At 52.1% G+C, this 19,151-nt stretch overlaps 7 protein-coding genes across 7 annotated transcripts; 3 read left to right on the top strand and 4 right to left on the bottom strand.

Moving 5' to 3' along the window:
- Positions 1-390: 390 nt before the first annotated feature.
- On the bottom strand, positions 391-2,460 carry BO79DRAFT_209055 (allantoinase alX). The gene is made up of 2 exons (XM_025682518.1): positions 1,730-2,460; positions 391-1,673 (listed from the first exon to the last, which is right to left on the bottom strand). Exons 1-2 carry the CDS (start codon positions 2,225-2,227, stop codon positions 660-662), a joined length of 1,512 nt encoding a protein of 503 aa, XP_025539811.1. The 5' UTR covers positions 2,228-2,460; the 3' UTR covers positions 391-659.
- A 3,294-nt stretch (positions 2,461-5,754) lies between these two features.
- On the top strand, positions 5,755-8,481 carry fluG (extracellular developmental signal biosynthesis protein FluG; the record flags this gene model as incomplete). Its single annotated transcript, XM_025678505.1, has 3 exons — positions 5,755-6,885; positions 6,941-8,189; positions 8,252-8,481. 3 exons carry the CDS (start codon positions 5,755-5,757, stop codon positions 8,479-8,481), a joined length of 2,610 nt encoding a protein of 869 aa, XP_025539810.1.
- A 282-nt stretch (positions 8,482-8,763) lies between these two features.
- Positions 8,764-10,021, top strand: argB (ornithine carbamoyltransferase). Its single transcript, XM_025688593.1, has one exon. It carries the CDS (start codon positions 8,794-8,796, stop codon positions 9,916-9,918), a length of 1,125 nt encoding a protein of 374 aa, XP_025539809.1. The 5' UTR covers positions 8,764-8,793; the 3' UTR covers positions 9,919-10,021.
- Positions 10,022-10,408: 387 nt separating this feature from the next.
- BO79DRAFT_194780 (sucrase/ferredoxin-like domain-containing protein) lies at positions 10,409-11,367 on the bottom strand (the record flags this gene model as incomplete). Its single annotated transcript, XM_025681075.1, has 2 exons — positions 10,409-11,117; positions 11,179-11,367. 2 exons carry the CDS (start codon positions 11,365-11,367, stop codon positions 10,425-10,427), a joined length of 882 nt encoding a protein of 293 aa, XP_025539808.1. The 3' UTR covers positions 10,409-10,424.
- An 808-nt stretch (positions 11,368-12,175) lies between these two features.
- On the bottom strand, positions 12,176-13,746 carry BO79DRAFT_237664 (CAAX prenyl protease RCE1). The gene is made up of 4 exons (XM_025684725.1): positions 13,513-13,746; positions 13,420-13,460; positions 12,947-13,327; positions 12,176-12,891 (listed from the first exon to the last, which is right to left on the bottom strand). Exons 1-4 carry the CDS (start codon positions 13,565-13,567, stop codon positions 12,370-12,372), a joined length of 999 nt encoding a protein of 332 aa, XP_025539807.1. The 5' UTR covers positions 13,568-13,746; the 3' UTR covers positions 12,176-12,369.
- Positions 13,747-14,724: 978 nt separating this feature from the next.
- BO79DRAFT_287492 (flavin-containing monooxygenase) lies at positions 14,725-16,738 on the top strand (the record flags this gene model as incomplete). Its single annotated transcript, XM_025688592.1, has 4 exons — positions 14,725-15,018; positions 15,070-15,080; positions 15,128-15,380; positions 15,434-16,738. The coding sequence occupies 4 exons, from the start codon at positions 14,725-14,727 to the stop codon at positions 16,736-16,738; spliced, it is 1,863 nt and encodes a 620-aa protein (XP_025539806.1).
- Positions 16,739-16,855: 117 nt separating this feature from the next.
- On the bottom strand, positions 16,856-19,012 carry BO79DRAFT_147688 (fungal specific transcription factor domain-containing protein; the record flags this gene model as incomplete). The annotated part of the gene is made up of 6 exons (XM_025678518.1): positions 16,856-16,991; positions 17,043-17,565; positions 17,640-17,929; positions 17,992-18,533; positions 18,612-18,849; positions 18,900-19,012. The coding sequence occupies 6 exons, from the start codon at positions 19,010-19,012 to the stop codon at positions 16,856-16,858; spliced, it is 1,842 nt and encodes a 613-aa protein (XP_025539805.1).
- Between the last annotated feature and the right edge of the window lie 139 nt (positions 19,013-19,151).

Raw genomic sequence — 19,151 nt, 5'->3', positions numbered from 1 at the left:
GAATAACTCCGAGGTCCGAGAAAAGGGCGGGCACGTGCGGGGCCAGGCAGTAAGTGAAGAAGGGATGGATTGTTAGACGCGGGGTTCGGCGGGTGGTGGCGGTGAAGGCGAAAGGATCATCGGGTGTCTAACCATCTACTGAAGTCTGTCTGTCATGATTTCGTTACCTCTGGGGCAATGACTGACTAACTAACTTATCTACAAAGTTATCCATCGTGATGATTTTGGAAAATTTCTTCATCGATCCGGGGGCGAGTGGCGAGGGAAGTTGTTGATCATTGATACTTTTGTTGTTCACATGCTACTAACTACTCATTATTACTACTTTCACTATGCTATGCTATACTACTATACTGCGAAAATATAGTTTGGAAAGAGAAATATTCAGTAAGATGATGTATTCGTGTTTATCGAGGTGCTGTCTGTCTACACCGTCGCTTATGGGATACTAGTCTATGCGCTGATGTATATGCTGCGAATGCTCATTAGTAGTAAATCATCAGGTTGCGGGTATCATGTCAGGTCGTGTATATGAGATGATGAGGATGCTTGTGGCAGAAAGAGATGATGAAGGTGTCGTGTCATCCGCTTAATGGGCTGTCAACAGTCCTAAAGGGTGATGATGAGTGACTCGGGACAGGTGGGAGGAGTGAGAGGTCTTAACAAGCACGCTTCTCCAGAAGCAAGCCTCCGGAGGGCGTCTTGGTGCTGAAGCCATCGTCGCGGCTGAAGATCTTCTCGCCACGCAGCCAGGTCTCGCGGACCAGTCCACGAAGCTTGCGGCCCTGGTACGGTGAGCACTTGTTGCGGAAGAGCATGGTGCTGGGTTCGACGATCCATTCTGCGGTGTCGTCGAAGACACAGATGTCGGCGTCATGGCCGGGGACAAGGTCACCCTTCTGGTGCTGCAGGCCAACCTGGACGGCAGTGTTGGTGCAGCAGAGTCGTACAACGTCCTGCAGAGCCTGTTGGGTCGTGGTTTCGTCTGCAGCTTTCAGGGCCTTGCGACGGCTAAGTTCCGTCCACAGGATGGGAAGGCCGAGGCCAACTGATGAGATACCGCCCCAGGCGGAAAGGAAGCTACCCTCATTGTCAACTTGAGTGCTGTCGCCGTCTGATGGGCAGCAGCCAGGGACGTGGGATGGCAGGAGCTTAAGATCAGGGGTGCAGGGGGAGTGGTCCGAGACGACCGTCTGGATCACGCCATCTTCCGCATGGCGCTCCAACTCATCCCACAGAGCGTCCTGGTTCGACTGGGAACGGATGGGTGGGCAACACTTGTGGCGGGTGTCTCCATCCCGGATCTCCTCAGCCGCCAAGGACAGGTAGTGGAAGCAGGTTTCCGCAGTGATAGGAACGCCATCAGCGCGGGCTTTGCGCAACAGAGGGATAGCTTCCATGGCAGACAAATGAACAATGTGAAGAGGGAGTTTGGGGGCCACCTCAGACAGGTTAATGATCTCCTCTACGGCACAGGTCTCAAACGCCGACGGACGGGATGCGAGGAAAGTCGAGTACGCCTCTGCGGGACCTTCGAGAGCCTGGTCCTTCTCCTCGGAATCAGTGGAGGGCGGCAGCATCTCGGCGTGGAACATGAGGGTCGTGGGCTCATCCGCTAGCTCAGCCATGGCCTTACGGATGTCTTCGGAAGACACGGCAGGGAATTCGTCGACCTAGAACCATATGTCAGCACACCTACAACCTCCAGAAAGAGACAACTGAGACTTACCCCACTGTCAATGAGGAAGCCCTTGAAACCACGGACACCCTCTTGGACGAGGGCCTTCAAGTCACCGGCATTGCCGGGGATGATGCCGCCATAGAAGCCAACATCAACCCAGCACTTCCCTTGGGCAGCACGGAGTTTCTCCTTGAAGTTGGCCACCGTGGTGGTAGGAGGAATAGCATTCAGGGGCATGTCGATGACCGTGGTGACACCGCCAAAGGCAGCCGCCTGGGTGCCGGTATAGAAGCCCTCCCATTCGGTGCGGCCCGGCTCGTTCAGGTGGACATGGGCGTCAACCAGACCGGGGAGCAGAACGTGGGGGGAATAATCAGTATAGGGGGTGCCAGCAGGGAAATCAGAAGCCGGGATCACCGAATCAAAGACGGCCGTGATCTTGCCGGTAGTGCGAGAGATGACAATGGTGGCTGATGTCAAACGGCCGGAGATGACGGCGCGCGACGAGGCGATCACGGCAATGGATGGGATTTGAGAAGCCTCCATGGTGAGGGTGATCGATTGGAAGGATTGCGCGCTAAGAGAGGCCAAAGATGCAAAGAACGATGAAGCTGCAGAGCAATCAAAGCCAGGATGGGCGGACAAAAAGTTAAAGAAGCAAAGACGAGATAAGCGATAGACTGATGCGGAAAGGCTCCACCGGCGTCAAAAGGCAAGGGATGAATTGACTTGATAAGGATGAAGAAGGCGAGAGGACGAATTGCTGGCTGCGATAAGGGCTTTAAATGTTTGAGAAGATAAGCCGCCATTGTTCCCTGGAGACCCACGGCGATCGAACCAAATAATCCCATCGAGTAACAAAAACCTGGCTCCACCCCCTTTGACGGATCCACCGGCTTGCCATCCAAGCGTCTTTTTCTTTTTTTTTTTTTTTTTTTCTCTTTCTCGCCCATTCTTTCTTCACGCCTGACCTGTTTGTCTGCAAGTGCCTGCCCCGGTAACTATCCTTATCACCATATCGATAACCGGAGGTTATATTTGTCCACCTCCTCTCCTTCTTCCTTCCCCCCAAACGAGAGGGTGCCTTTTCCACTGGACAACCCCTTCGTCTGTACACCCTCATTGTTGCCATTTCGGGACGTATTCCCTCGTGGGGAAAGTGAAGAGAATTTCCGGCTTATCTTCTGGGCCAGTCAGAACCATGGGTCGGGCTATCGGGCGCCTCCGGCATCCGCCATCGGACCTCTCCTGCTGCAATGCAAGTGATTGCCTCCTCACCGCTGTTACTCGATCAAATCTCCAATTCCGGCCCGTTTAGGCAATTCCTTTACTCGATCAAAATTCTAGCGGAACAAAGGTCATGAGGCCTTGTGAAATTCACCCACCCTGATTGTCTCACGCACCCTCGCTTCGGCTGGACGGTTATCGCTGTTCACCTTAGCCGAGTTATCAGACCTGCCTACCTACCGTAGTCTCCAACTTCTGCTCGTTTTCTGTCCCGCTAGCAGCGAGTTCAGCGAACAAAGTCAATTGCATGCTTTGCTTCGCTTACACGCCTGTCATTGACTGTGATCACCGTGCCAAGGATCGGGGATTTTCGGGGACTCCCGGGTCCGGTCGAACCCTGCAATTGTCGATGGCCAAGTCAATTAGTTCTTTCAGACCTGTCTCGTCTCAGAGGGGCTGCATCTATAGACCGGTTTTCCCGTGCCTTGTCTATGTTTAGTTGAACAAAACACGTGGTGATGTAGAACGTCAACAGACTGCAAAAGAAGTGAGGACTGATCCCCGTCGACTGGAATGTTGTGGCAAGAGAGGCAAGAGGCAAGAGGCAAGAGGCAAGTGAAATGTGAGAAAGTGTAATTAGTTAGGTGCAGAGCCCCTGGCGCTGTGGGGAGCTGACTAAGGCCCATGTGCCCGTGGGGTGTTCCTCTCAGCTGGCCTCAGGCCTCTTCTCCAGAATTCATCCCCGCCTTTGCTTATTACCAAGTTGTTATTGACCTGGATGAGAAGACGTGTCGGCAGTACCTAGGTACTCGTCCGATATATGATCAGCTTCTATTCTGTCTGCAAGCAGTTTGACTTCAGTATGGATGGCTTCAAACAATCATGGTAAACTTTTTGACACCTCCGGCTGATCTGAGCGATCTGTTCATGATGATGAAATGAGACAGTAATGGCTTTTGACCATCACATTGCAGTGTCTGTGTGTGCCTTGTCAGGTCTGACTGCAGTAGTCGTCAACGTCATCACATGTTTCCATACCATACATACCTGTCTCGCGGCCTTCACCCATGTGAACTACAACCCGTCTTCATGCAATCCTGGAGTCTTGGTCACCTGTGCGTGTGACACACCCTTTGTGGTTAGTAAGTTCGCCAGGTATGCAAGTTTATTATCGTTGCTCTCGGCAGGCAGGTCTATGCGCCAGACTACGTACATACCTGCTGAGAGACCTGCCTACAATAGTAGCAGTACCTGACCCTGTAGATACTTGGCCGAGACTGTTTGCTTCGTTTGTACTGGTTACTGATAAGCAGCACATCACCTGATCATGTAACACTTCTACCGCTGCACTGGCCCGAGTGGCAGTCCACGCATGTCTGTCTATGTAGTGTCTCGAGGTTGTGAGCACCCCTGAGTTATGTTTCACTGCTGCCATCGACCTCACTCAGTGTCAAACAGGCGCTAGGCTCCGACTCGGAAGTCCCAAGTGCGCTGGGGCCACACTTTCTTTTCACTGTGCCTCGGCAAGCCGATCCTCGGCCCGTTGCTTCCCGCACCCACCTGTGGGATTAATAAAGTAACAAAGGTACCATGTACGGATTGGTGGGCACCTTCTGTCGAAAACAGCTCGTGCTGGTCGACGTCCGTCTATCCATCCTTCTGGGTGTACTCAGGGGTGTGTAATACTCGCAACAAAGGTCTGCGTAAACCAATAACGGCCTCCGCTGAACCTGCAGTGTAGGGCAAAGTCGGTGGCTTGGTTTCCAGGCCCGTCTCTTCTTTCTAGTCTTCACCGGTTAGCAAATACCCGAAGTCATATCCTGTTGGTGTTGTTGGCCCTCCGGGGGTATTTCCGTTTTTGATGTATTGGGGTGATTTGGAGGAGAGGAGCTGGTTACCTAGTTGGGAGCTTTCTACGCCCGTAACACGGCTCTACTGAAGTATCCCCACCAGTGTTCTGGTGACAGCGGACTTGTCAGTCGTCAGCATGTCTCATCTAGGTCATAGCACGGTGTGACTGCTCAGGAGGACTTCCACGTACAGTGCATAAATTGTAAATACACCCTGGCCTTTCTACAATTGGGCGACGTAGAAAGCGCAAGAGCGGATGATTATCGCCCGAATCACCCTATGAGGATGGAGGAGATGAAAACTGCTCCATGACACCACCTCCATGGCCCGTCAAGTTTTCCAGAAACGTTCGAGGGGTAATCCTCGGAAGTTGATATATAAGAATAACCAACCTGAGGAATTCTTCCGATGAAGATGATCGACCTGGTGGTGGAACTGGACTCCGCCTAAGCTCGTGGAAGATACCGGATTGCGTATGGTTGACGAGCTCCGGTCGTCGAGATTGCCCGCTTGTGTACCTCGGGGCATATACGCCATCTACATGACCATCTGCTACGCCTGCAACTGGTTCGGAGAGAACTCCGGACCAGGTCTATCAGGGAGCTTGGCCACGATATTCAATGAATAGAAACGCGAATGACTGAATCAAGCAATAGGACCTTCCCGGTCGGCGGTTACTTGCGAGCTGCCTAATCGGGTAAGCATCGTCTACTTGCCCCCTTCTCTCTCTCTCTCTCTCTCTCTTCATCATTCACTCTTTATCGGCTAGGCTCGCAGTTTTTTTTTCTTGATGCTTTATGAGTTCTTCTATTTCCTCTCAATCGTCTTTCACTCTTCCCTCTTTCTCACTTCTGTCAACTGCCTCAGTCGCCCTGATCCTTCCCCTCCTCCTCCCCCTCTTCCTTCCTGGTTCCAAGGCGCACGGTCAATCCTGGCCGACTAACCGTGATCCGCAAACGATCGATCGATCGAACCGGCCAATCAATCAGCGCACCATGGATCCGCTCGTCTCCCTTCGTCGCCTCATCCAAATCCATCCTCTTATCGACAACCACGCCCATAATCTCCTCGCGCAGGCCGCAGCCAGCAACTACGAAAAATATCCTTTTGAACAGATCACTTCTGAGGCCCAAGGCCCCGCCCTACACAATGCTCCGTCTACCTTACCCCTCCAGCGTGCCGCCGCCCAGCTAGCAACCCTCTACGATTGCCCGACTTCCGAGTGGGACCGCGTAAAAGCGGCTCGCGATCAATACGTCGAGCGTGACTATGATGGCTTGATCCGTCGGTGTCTGGAAGGCACTCATAGCCTTCTCCTTGATGATCTGCTTACGGATCAAGATATCGAGCCTTTTGCTTGGCATGATCGGTTTACCACAGCTCCAACGAAGCGGATCGTACGGATTGAAGTTGTGGCCGCCCAAGTCCTTGCCTCCATCCTTCCCAATGGTTTTGATAAGTCCTCGAGCGACATCACCGTTCTTCGGCAGTATTTGGACCAATTCCGCCAGGGTTTCAACCAGAAGATCTCAGAGGCTATCGCAGATCCCGTGGTGGTAGGTTTTAAATCGGTCATCTGCTACCGTACTGGACTGAACGTCCAAGTGACCGACGATGAAGACGACACGACCCTCCTCGAGTCCTTCTCCCGGACTTTGTCGCAAGGATCTGGATCTACATACCGCGTGGAGGACAAACCTTTGAACGATTGGCTGGTCAGGCAGGCCCTGAACCAGCTTCAATCTGCCAAGGAGAGTGATGCGTCGAGACCCAACAAACCCCTGCAACTGCACACAGGACTCGGAGATAATGATATCAACCTAATACTCTCGAATCCCGCATATTTACAGGATTTGGTTGCCCGTTATCCCAAGGTCGACTTTGTGCTTTTGCATTCCGCTTATCCGTATACTCGGGAGGCCGGCTACCTCGCCTGTGTCTACCCGAACGTGTATCTGGACCTTGGGGAGGTGTTTCCCATGGTGAGTCGAGACGCTCAGGAATCTATTATCCGCGAGAGCTTGGAAATCGTACCCACAACCCGCCTTCTGTGGAGTACCGATGGCCATTTCTTCCCGGAGACATATTGGCTGGCGAACAAGCAGTTCCGCGACGCACTGGAAAAGGTCCGTACCATTCAAAACAACCCCACATGTCCATTCAAAAACTAACTCTTGCTAGGTTCTTGTGGATTACGTTAATCAAGGCGATCACAGCATCGACCAGGCCAAGCTTGCTGCTGCTGATATATTGTTCCAGAACTCCAACCGCCTGTATAGCCTGAATGAGACGGTTCCCTACGACGACAGGCTGGTCCCTGCCGTCAGCACTCTATCTGGACTTTCTTCGACCGACGCTTTGGAATGCTTCATGCATAGCAATCCAGATGTCAAGTATATTTGGATGCAGTTCTTTGACTACACTTCCACTGTTCGGGTGCGGATGTTCCCTATTCGGGAATTTGCTAAGATTGTTCGCAAGCAACGTCGGATCGGTATCTGTACAGCGACATTCTTGATGCTCCAGTCCGATACAGTCTGTCCAGAAGGTTCCACAACCGGCCAGTTCTATCTCGAACCAGATCTCTCAACTCTCTCTAGAAATGTGGGGATCGACTCAAAGAGCGCCACTGTTATGACTTGGGGGCGTTCTGAGGAGGGTTTGGAGGTGGAAGGATGCCCACGGACCCTTTTGCGCCGCGTGACGACTGATTTGCGTGCCAAGCATGGAATCGATGTTCTCTGCGGGTTCGAGATTGAGGTTATTCTGCTGAAGTGCGTCACTAAACCGGATACCGATGAGGAAGAGTTTGTTCCATGCGTGCGCAACCACTCCTGGTCTCAGATGACCCGAGACACCCGTCGTATGGTGCCGCTGCTCGAGGAGATTGTCGATACTCTTGCATCCATCGGCATTGACCTCGAACAATTCCACGCCGAGTCGGCCCCGGGCCAGTTTGAATTCATTCTACCACCCGGATCACCCGTCGCTGCTGTCGATACCCTGCTCAAGGCACGACAGGTCGTGACTTATGTCGCTGAACAACACGGTTACCGCGCAACCCTTCACCCTCGACCCTACTCGCACGCTGCTGGCTCAGCCGCCCATGCGCATGTCTCCGTGACTCCAGCGACTCAGGAGGAGAGCTTCTTGGCTGGTGTGCTCAAGCATTTCACTTCTTTGACGGCCTTCACTCTGTCTAATGATGTCAGCTACGACCGGATGCACTCCGGCCTCTGGGCTGGAAGCGAGTGGGTCGCCTGGGGCACTCAGAACCGCGAGACACCCATCCGGAAGATCTCTGCGGGTCACTGGGAGATCAAGGCGCTTGATGGTCTGTCCAATATGTATCTGGCGATGGCTGCAATTCTGGCTGCAGGATCTCTGGGTGTGCAGGAGAAGCTGCCCCTGACCCTGCAGGACTGTTTATGTAAGTATTCCTGCCACTGAGGCTGTCCTCTAGCGTACACACATGCTAACAAATTGGTGTAGATGACGCAGCAACACTCAGCGAGGCGGATCGCAGTGCCCTTGGAATCACCACCCAAATCCCCACGACCCTGACACAGAGTCTGGACAATATGGCATCCGACAAGGCTCTCCGGGATGTGCTTGGCAACACGCTGGTTGAGAACTATATCACCGTCAAACGAGCCGAGAGCAAGAAGCTGAATGCAATGGAGGCAGAAGTGCGACGGAAGTGGCTGGTGGAGAGATACTAATCAAATACCCTGTGCATACATACATAGCGCATAATCGTAGTTAGCCAATACCATCATTACATCCTCTAAAGCTTCCTAAAGAAATTCGTACGGAGCACAGAATGATCTACTAGTCTAGTACTTATTTTTCCCAATCCGCCAACTAAATCAAACTATTGAGTCATAGTCCTCCGTAATCGGCCCACTCCCTCAACACCTCACGTGACAGCATCCCCAGTCATGTCCTACCTATATTGACTCACCTCCAATTCCCATCTCTCTTTTCTTCCATCACCTCCCAATCCCCTCCCAATTCCTCCTACCAAACCCACAATGCCCTCCCCCCTCCGCACAGCGGCCACAGCCGCCCGCTACGGGCCCTCCACAACCCGCCATGCCCTGCGCCGGCTCTATTCCTCGAGCAGCCACTCCGCCGCAACGCCGGCAACCTCGCCCTTCGCACCGCGCCACCTGCTCTCAATCGCGGACCTAACCCCGACCGAATTCGCAACCCTCGTCCGCAATGCCTCCTCCCACAAGCGGGCCATCAAATCCGGCTCCATCCCTCAATCCCTCCACGGCGCCCTCTCCGGCAAGACCGTGGCCATGATGTTCAGCAAGCGCAGCACCCGCACGCGCATTTCCACCGAAGGCGCCGTCGTCCAAATGGGCGGTCACCCCATGTTCCTCGGCAAGGACGACATCCAACTCGGAGTCAACGAATCCCTCTACGACACTGCCGTGGTCGTCTCCTCCATGGTGGAATGCATCGTTGCTCGCGTAGGCAAGCACGCTGACGTCGCGGACCTCGCTAAGCACTCCACCAAGCCCGTTATCAATGCCCTCTGTGACTCGTATCATCCGTTGCAGGCCATTGCGGATTTCCAGACGATCAGTGAGCATTTCGGTGGTTCTGGGAAGAACAAGGGTGGGAAGTTAGAAGGGTTGGGATTGGATGGGTTGAAGATTGCTTGGGTGGGCGATGCCAATAACGTGTTGTTTGATATGGCAATTAGTGCCAGGAAAATGGGTGTTGATGTTAATGTTGCTACTCCCCGGGGTTATGAGATCCCTAAGGAGATGTTGGAGATCATTGAGAAGGCGGGCGAGGGTGTTAAGTCCCCTGGAAAGTTGGTGCAGACGAATGTTCCCGAGGAGGCGGTTAAGGGGGCTGATGTGTTGGTTACTGATACTTGGGTGTCGATGGGGCAGGAGGAGGAGGCTGCGAAGAGGTTGAGGGATTTCGCTGGATTTCAGATTACGAGTGAGTTGGCCAAGAGGGGTGGGGCCAATGATGGCTGGAGGTTCATGCATTGTCTTCCTAGGCATCCTGAGGAGGTGGCTGATGAGGTGTTTTATGGACATCGGTCGTTGGTTTTCCCTGAGGCGGAGAATAGGTTGTGGGCTGCTATCTCGGCGTTGGAGGGATTTGTGGTAAATAAGGGGAAGATTGAGTGATTGTGTGGAGTTGAGTAGGGAGTTGGGTTGGGGAAAATAAAAGAATTGTGGTTTTTGTATGTATGTATAGCTTATTTTTTGGTCGCAATTGAGCTGTGTTGATGGCTTTAGCTGGCTTTTGTTGTACTCTACTATTGACGGCGTATACTGTTTCAGAACGGCATCCCGATGTTTGCTTTCCCCGCAGCCGGGAAGCCGATGCGGAGATGATCCTGGGGTTGGGGTTTCTGGTACGTAAGCAATATCAGAGAGAATATAAATGGACATATACCCGTCAGTCTGACAGACTTCCGATCACTATCTCAATATTCAGCTGATGTGTTGTCTTATGGAATTGTACAGCAGACCTCACTCGGTCAGTATCATCCCAAATGCGCTCCATTAATCCGACTCTAGTCACCAGCTCTATTTTCATACTCTTCACTTCCAATTCAGCATTATCATAGACAAAAGATCTATTCTCTACTATACAATATATTCTACCACTCCAAAACAAACCTTCAAGTCTACAACCTCAACACCCCACTCTCCCTATCAACCGCTCCCCGGAAATGATCCGTAATGACCTTCCCACCCAGGATCGTCTCCTCCACCACACCCTGCACATGCTTGGGCTCAATACGCCCATACCAAATACCCTTACCCGCCAACGGATGCGGCGAGGAAGAGCCAGCTTCCTTCATTCCGGGAGGGATATATACAATCACGTTTCCAGCATACTTGTGTCCTCCAACATGGCTGATCAACCCAATGTGAGCGTGCTCGGGGCTATCAACGACACTGTTATCACTTCCCGCAGACGTGTACCCCTTAGATTGCAAGACCCGTTGAAACTCAGTCTCCAGAACCGGCGCCATGACACCACATCGCATGTCGCGACCACCGTGCCCGCAGATCAGCACAACGGGGGAGTGTTGCAGGTCAACGGCATCTGGGAACTCAGCTGCCAGGGATTGGTCACGTATCTGCCCTCCATGTCCTGATTCGCTGGGGAGGAGGAACGCGCGGACGAAGGTCGAGAGGTCGGTTGTTGCGGAGGCGGAGGCGGACTCGGGGACATTGACAGGGACGGAGGGGAAGTATTTAAAGCTGGGGAAGAGGAAGGCGGACGCGGTCTGGGAGGTTGCTGCGCTGGTTGTCGATGATGATTGTGACGAGGGGAGGAAGGAGGAGCTGGTGACTAGGATATTGTTGAAGGGCTATAGCAGCAATTGTCAGTGGGATGTTGCGACCACATGATGATGATGAAGTATGACTTACGTCGGCATATTTCCCCCAACGCCCGAGCAGGCGCTTCAATCCTCGAACCATCTCACCCCAGCTCTGGCCCTGACCGTCCTCTTCTATGCGACTCGTCCAGTCTCGTTGCCCGGTGCAGATGAGAAGTTGCTGCGCGTAGGCCGCCATCGTTCCGTTCAGCGGCTGGTCATAGTCGATGGGGGAGGGCATGGCCGGGGTCGCAGGGCAGGAGCAGCTCGGTTCGGGACATGTTTTGGTGACGGGAAATGGGGGAGGGATGTCCAGGGGTATGCGCGCAGGGTTTGAGCTGAGGGATGTGGATGAGAAGAGGCGAGCTGATGTTGCGGCGGAGGGGTTTGGTCGGGAGATTGGCGCCAGGCTTTGCAGCGATGCTGCCCGTATGATCCTCTGTCGTCCAGCCATATTCTATTTACCGATGTAATGCAGGTTTTGGAGAGGTATATAAGAAGGAAAAGAGGAGGTGGTGGAAACTGAAAAGAGCAACCCCGAAGCTGCGGAGGATTCGGCGCGGTCGGAGATAAGCGGAGATTCCCGAGTCCCGCCCTTCATAATCCGAAAATGGTGACTGGTTGGGGAATACATTGCTTTACATTGTCTCTTAATTTGGCTCAGACTTAATTAGACTGCCTGCGCGTTACAAGTGTACAGATCATGAAATCAGTTACTTAAAATATAGTATCGATGGTGCGCTGTGGATGATACTAAAAGTAATGGTACTCATCTGCCGGCCAAAATATATAAAGATGATGAGAATGACCGGACTAGGACATCATGATTGCAATCAACACCGTTTGTAGTCCATATCGCACGATCCACACTTATAATAAATCAGCTAGTACTAAGTACTAGTAGTACTTAGCACTGTACTACATTGAACTCAGTTTCGCTTATGAAATACAGTAGTACACATCACTTTCATGTATTATGTTTCTTTGATCAACAATTGTCCAAATTGCCTTGATGCATACATGATAATTCATTCCGATCAAATTGAGGTGTTCGACATTAATAATACTATGGTCATAACAATGCTGCATGCGGTCAAGCTATTCACAACAATGCTTGTCGCTATAATGGCAGACAAATTCATGAACCGAAAAAGCTGGCCTTTTGGCCGAAGACAGACAAGAAGTCGATGCTGCGATCCTTCAGATCAACCGTCCGCTATATCCTGGTTTCTCTTCATTATAATCATTTGGCCGTAACAGAAAAGCTGGCTAATGCGTTCAGCGAATCTGTCAAAGGCCATAGCGCCTGGAAGAAGCCAATAGCCCCCGCGACCAAGATCACGTAGTATGCAATGGTCCAGCCTAGACTGAGTTGGCCGTATACCGCGTCTGAAGATCCTTTTCCTTTGACCATGGGCGGTCCCATGGGTACGCCCGCCTCTACTCTTCCCCACAATCGAGGCAATCCGCACCAGTTGCAGAAAGTGTGGGCGAGGATAACTGCCAGAAGAGACCCAGTACGAAGGTAGACAAAGGTGGCATACCAGCCAAAAATCGTCGTGTAGCCGAACTGAAAGACTGATCTCAATAAAGCAGCGACGACCGATGTGTCAGGATGAGTGAGACGAAATTCATAGAAATGGTGTACGTGAGCAATGCCGAAATAGAGAGGAGCCACAAATACGATGCGGCCAGGATCAACCTTGGCAAGGAGATGAAGGGGAACGATGGCTGAGCGGAACATGACCTCCTCGGTGATGGGACCCTGCATCGTTCAATTAGTCAAAAAGCCAGGCATTGCCGTGATAGAATGAACTTACCGCTACATAGTTTCTCCATCCAATCCAGCTGCGAAGCGATGCAGTAACTCTGCCTCCCTGAATCCACTCTCTCCATTCGCCTTCAGCAATACCACGCTCAAACAGTGGACCGGCGAATAGGATGGCTGTGAGGAGCAAGCTGCGGAAAATGTCCACGAGACCGACAGGCCACCATCCCAAGAAGTGGAGAGCTCGTGAGAAAGAGGCATTTTCTTTGGCAGCGAGTAGCCATAAGACGACCAGGCTACTGATGGTGCATGAGAATGTCACTGCTCTAATTCTGGCCCGGATTACCGACGGCGCATCTCTACTCAGGGTGGGCGATGGCCGGGTCGTGGGGTTCACATAGAAAGGAACCACATAGACCAGGGTAAGGCAAACCTAGGACGTAAATCAGATACTGGCCAGAAAGGAATAAAAAGACCAAAAGCGCAGGGAATAGTTGGTAGGAGCCAATGATCAGGAGTGCATACCGAGAGAAAGGCCGCGGTCTGTGTTGAAATGGCAGGCGCATCTGCGGGATAAGTCAGACAATGGTATAAAAACCTTATAGTTTATGAATTTACCATAGTCCTTTGCGATCAGAGTCCTGAGTTTAGTCAGGAGACCAACGGGAGCCATATCTGCTTAATGAGTGATAGCCTTAGGATGCCGGGCGCGCAGCAGTCCGGAATGAGAGAGTTGGTTGTCAGGAAGAATGTGTTCAGCCACACAAGAAGGGAATCATAACAGCAAAAGCAACGGAATGATTTGGGTTAAGATTATCCCGAAGAACAATAGCTGAAGAGCGCCCGGCGTTGTCAAGACGAAGTTGGACAAAGAGAAGCGAGGAGAACACGAGGTCGGCTGTGAATGCCGAGTTTTACAGGCATCGAGGCATCCAGGCAAGGCTGGGGATGCCTGTCAATCAAGGCCCGCTTGCTTGCCAAATCAACCACTCACAGCATTCTGATGTACGCTGACTGTGAGAAAATGGTTTACGAGTCGGAAATCAGTCTACCAGTTAACAAGAATAAACCTAAGAAACCTAATTTGCGCCTATATGCTGGATTGTATTGAAATGTATCAGGGTCCCACGTGATGTCAACCACCAGTCCATGGGGCTGTGTCACATGACATCCCGAAGCGATTAAAGTGGTGACTGCTGCTTCACGTGATCCGCGCCTAATGAAGTCTCGCATCGCGTCGCATTGATTTGGTATAGTGCTATTGCTAGTACAATTGCGAATGACATGGATTGCTATGATATTCTGGGAATCGGCTAGAGTAGGATGAGTCCCGATGAGCGGCTACACGCGGTTGCTGCCTGAGGCCTAAGATCCCTGCCCATCTTTCCCTTTTCGGTAATATCCTGCAACTCAACTGCATCTGCCCAATGCAACCACCGAACCGCCTGCAGCTTCGATACATACTCAATGTATCACTACTACTTCTGTCAGTGAATTGACCTTGGGGTATGGTGCATTTATGCCAAGTTACTGGTGCTGCTAAACCAGAGATAAGCCCCTCTTGTCGCATCATTCCAGTCCGCAATGGTGTGATCCCGGTACCTTTTCAACTCTTGCTACTGGCTTCTCCGGGCTACTCTGTGAGGTCAAATGAGGTGCAGATGGCGTGCAGCTGTTCCGAAGAGGGGTTACACTTTATCAGGCGTGATGTGCTTTGCCGATCTCGCAACCCCTCCCTATCGGCAGCCATCTTAAGATAAAAGACATCCTTGCACCTCACCAATTTGCTACCCTCATATGTGCCCATAGAACAGACAAGTTTTCTTCCCCATGGCATCAGTCGAAGGACCCGAGCTCATACGTCACGAGCCTGTCACAGAGACAGATCCTAAGCACCTCCCCACTGTGTCTCTTGGGTCGCTCATCAATGAGTTAGCTTTGTCTGAGAAGGCAGACGGCCAAGCTCGTCCAGCTTTTGAAATCGAGGAACATCCAATTGACGAGATTCGTCCGATCAAAGTCGGTGTGATTGGGGCTGGTCTGGCTGGAATTACAGCAGGAGTCTTGCTCCCAGCAAAACTGCCTGGTCTGGACCTACGGATCTATGAGAAAAACTCCGGTGTGGTAAGTAACGAGTTCGAGTCACATACCATGCATTTCTAACACTGAAAACAGGGAGGTACTTGGTAAGAAAACTTACTTATTGCGTGCGACGGCTGGTGCTGATGAACAGGTTCGAAAATACTTATCCTGGAGTACGATGCGATATTCCCGCGCATGTCTATCAGTCCGGATTCGAACCGAACACACAATGGTCTGAGGAGTTCGCACAAGGCGCCGAAATTCGCGAGTATTGGGAATCCCTAGCGCGCAAATATGATGTGCACAAATACCTCCGACTACAACAAAAAGTCGACCAGGCTGTGTGGCTTCCTGAACTGGGTAAATGGCGGGTGACCTTGCAAGACTTGGGGAATTCCAATCAAGTATGACACTGCTCCTACTTAGCGGCTTATGCCCAGTGGCTAATCAATTTAAGACATATGACGAAGACCTCGACGTGCTAATCAACGCTATTGGCCACTTCAATGAGTGGAAGCTGCCCGACTACCCAGGCAGGGATGAGTACACAGGTGTGCTTTTCCATTCGTCGCACTGGAATCACAATGTCGACCTGAACGGCAAGCGCATCGCGTTGATCGGCAATGGAGCGTCTGGATTGCAGGTCCTGCCCTCGATCCAGCCAATTGCTCAACACGTGGACCATTATGCTCGCAACAGGACCTGGATAGCTGACTCCTTCGGCACATCTGGTGTGCGTCGACTCGAAGCAAACTTGTTCTCTCCCGAGCAACTTGAGTCCTTTCGCGACCCCGATACTTATCTAGCATACCGCAAGAGCGTCGAAGCAGGATACTTCTCTCGCTTTGGCGCCATCTTCAAAGACTCCCCGGAGAACCGCGGTCTGCGCGAGAAATGGACTGAGCTGATGAAGTCAAGAGTCGGCGACCAGCCCGAACTCATTGACAAGCTCATCCCAGACTTTCCACCCAACTGTCGCCGTCCCACTCCCGGCCCAGGCTACCTTGAAGCCTTGACCAAAGACAACGTCAGCTACATTCAAACCCCGATTCAGCGATTCACCTCAACAGGTATCGTCACCACAGATGGTATCGAACGGCCCGTCGACGTTGTCATCTGCTCCACTGGGGCCAACGTCGACCACGCCCCACCCTTTTCCATCGTTTCCAACGGGATCGATCTCAAAAAGGCCTGGAAACACGACGGTCTCTACGGCTTCCCCTACAACTACCTCGGAGTAGCTACCCCAGGCTTCCCCAATCTACTTTGGCTTGGCGGTCCCCACTCCACCGGTCCCTCAGGCAGTGTGCCCAATGCTCTGGAGAATCAAGTCACCTACATAGCCAAGCTCCTGCGAAAGATCCGCAGTCAAGGTATCAAAGCCATGGAGCCATCCAAGCAAGCAGCCGATGACTTTGTCGAATATTGCGACAAATTTTACCCGCGCACGGTCTGGACAGCTAATGACGACTCTACCCCGGGTCAGAAGAACTGTAGCTCATGGTACAATGGCGGTCGGCCTGGTGGCAAAGTCCATGGTCAGTTTCCTGGTAGTGCGGCAGCGTTGAATTACTTGAGACGAGATCCTAGATGGGAAGATTGGGACTATTCGTATACCAATCCGAGTGGGAATAGATTCGCTTTTCTGGGGAATGGATGGACGACGAGAGAGACGCTTCCAGATGCGGATCTGACGCCGCATCTGAAACGCCATGATACTATTGATCTGAAGTCTTATTTGGAGGGGTGGTGGGATGTATAGTCAATTATAGATGATAGAGCCAGAGTAGATGATGAGCAATCAACAGGTCGTTAGCGTATCAGGATGAATGCAAGGACTACCATCATCACTATCTCAATACATATAGCAGACACGCATCTAGAAATTCAGCGGCGACCACCCCAGCACCTCCTCAAGCCAACCTCCATCCCCCGATTCCAGCGCATGCATCCACGCCATATCCGTCATATCCAGATCCATACCCGTCATATCCAGATCCATACCCGTCATACCACTACCATCACCACCACCAGCACCACTACTACCCTCACCACTTTCCCCAGACCCGTCTCCATCTCCAGACCCCACCCCATCCCCATTACTACTCCCATCCCCAGGGACCCATCCATCTCCCTCCCCCCTCACCTTCCTAACCACCCACTCCCTCGCCAACCTCAACATCCTCCCCACCCTTTGAAACAAATCATCATCCGACATCTCCCCAGCCTCAACACTAGCCATCTCCGCTTTCTCCCCCATCCACTCCAGCAACTCCAACATATCCACCTCCTGCCGCACGGCGTCGCGGTCCCATGCCGGATCGTCGAACGTGGAGAGATGTTTCAGGAGCACGATGCATCGGACGAGCTGGAACCACATGAAGAAGGGGAATCCGGTGATTGTTGGTGCCGGGAGGGTTTGGAAGGTTGAGAGCCAAGATTTGATTGCTTGGAGGGAGTGGATGAGCGTTGTTAGCGGGGAGGGGGTTGTGGTTGTGAAGGGGGGAAGGAGAGGGGTGCTGGAGCTGGTGAGGTGGGGGGTTTCGTGGAGGAGGAGGGAGGTGTAGTGTGTTTGGAGGTGGAGGAGGTCTATAATGGGAGGGTGGTTGGTGGTTAGTAGGGATTTGGGATGGAGGGAGGGATGGGTTGGGTAGGTGGCTTACCGCGGTGGGGGAGATGTGGTGGAATTGAGGATTGGAGGTTGTTTAGTTGGTTGTGTAGTATATTGAGGTACATGGTTGTTGCTGAGGGTGTTGTGGTTGAGGTGGTAGAGGTATTTGTCTCGTCTGGGTCGCGGAGGGATAGGGCTTTTTGGGCGAGGATCTGTAGCCGGATTTGGATCGTGAAGTACTCGTCGGATGGGTGTTCTTTGTTTGTGTCGATTAGATTTAGGGCTTGTTCCATTTGAGGGGTCCATGGTAGGGGGACTGTGCGTCTAAAGGTGGATGAGATGCTGGAATAGTCATGTCAGGAGAGGTACTCTCGAGTTCAAGCAGAGGATGAGGATTAACTTACATCGAGCTAAGAACAAAGCAAGCCAGGACCGCTCGATGCTGCTCTAGGACCTCTTGTAGAGAATCATCACTTGCACTTTGCTCAGGACCTCCCAAGCCCGGTGCCATCTTCGCTATTATGGGCACCTCTGGCGGCGGTGGTGGTTTCTTGTCCAGTTGGAGATCATAGACCATAGACATAGCCAACATTATCATGCGAGACAGGTTACTTGCGCGCTTAACAAACGGATCCGTACTCCAGGCAATGTAGGTCAGGATGCTCAGCAACATGTCAATACTAGACTGGTTCTCAAGCATAGCTGACTTGGTTAAGCGAGACTTCAATCTATCTGCGCGAGCCAGCTTCTCTTGGGTTGTGGGCGTGGCTACCGCGATGATGGCCTCGAGGAGAAATGGCCGGTCTTGATGCAACTGCTGCGCAGTGGTGCTTGGTGGCAGACAGAAGAAAGGAAAGCATGGTAGCATGTTCGTTGTAAAGCGATTGAGATACCAGGCTGCCTGGTCTACATTCAACTCATACAGAGGTGGTGAAGGTGCAAATGGCTGGCTTGAGCCATTGCTAGGAGACGGAGTCGTAGTTGACTGAGATGGTGCAGTAGCCAGTGACGGTGGCACCAGTACTCTGTCAGTATTAGTGCCAGTGATAGCTAAGTTGCTGTTATCGTCGCTTGTACTAGCATTTGAACTAGTCTGCAGGTTCCTAGATACTCCAGTAGCATGCGCCACAGACTGAAGCATTGCTGTGAGGCTATCAATCCTCCCCTCAAGCTTCGCGATCTGCGCGCCAGACTCGGTATTCCGATGAGGTTTCCTACGAGTTGATTCTGATGGCTGGCATTGTTTCTTGAGACGCAGGCATCTGAGTGGCGATTAGATCAATTGAGTCACTGATTATACTGAGATGCTTACCTTTCGCAGCCGGCACCATCGGGTCGAGCTACGCACCGACACTTGGCTTTGGAACATTGTCTGCAAGCCTTGCCATATGAGCCAGAGCCTGGAGTTGGACCTCTCCTCTCCATAATAGCAGTGAACTAATTGAATAAAAAATCATGTGTGTAGGTGTACAGTGGTTGAGACGGAAACGGTCTTTGGCCGTCGGCTGAACCGGACTTCGTTCTGGTAAGCCGGACTTTGACTAGCCGAAGTCCGTTCGGCTTA

Source organism: Aspergillus costaricaensis (genome assembly GCF_003184835.1).
Source record: "Aspergillus costaricaensis CBS 115574 unplaced genomic scaffold BO79scaffold_15, whole genome shotgun sequence".
NCBI lineage: Eukaryota > Fungi > Ascomycota > Eurotiomycetes > Eurotiales > Aspergillaceae > Aspergillus > Aspergillus costaricensis.
Note: the sequence above shows the minus strand (reverse complement) of the source record. Positions and strands in the feature narration are given on the sequence as shown.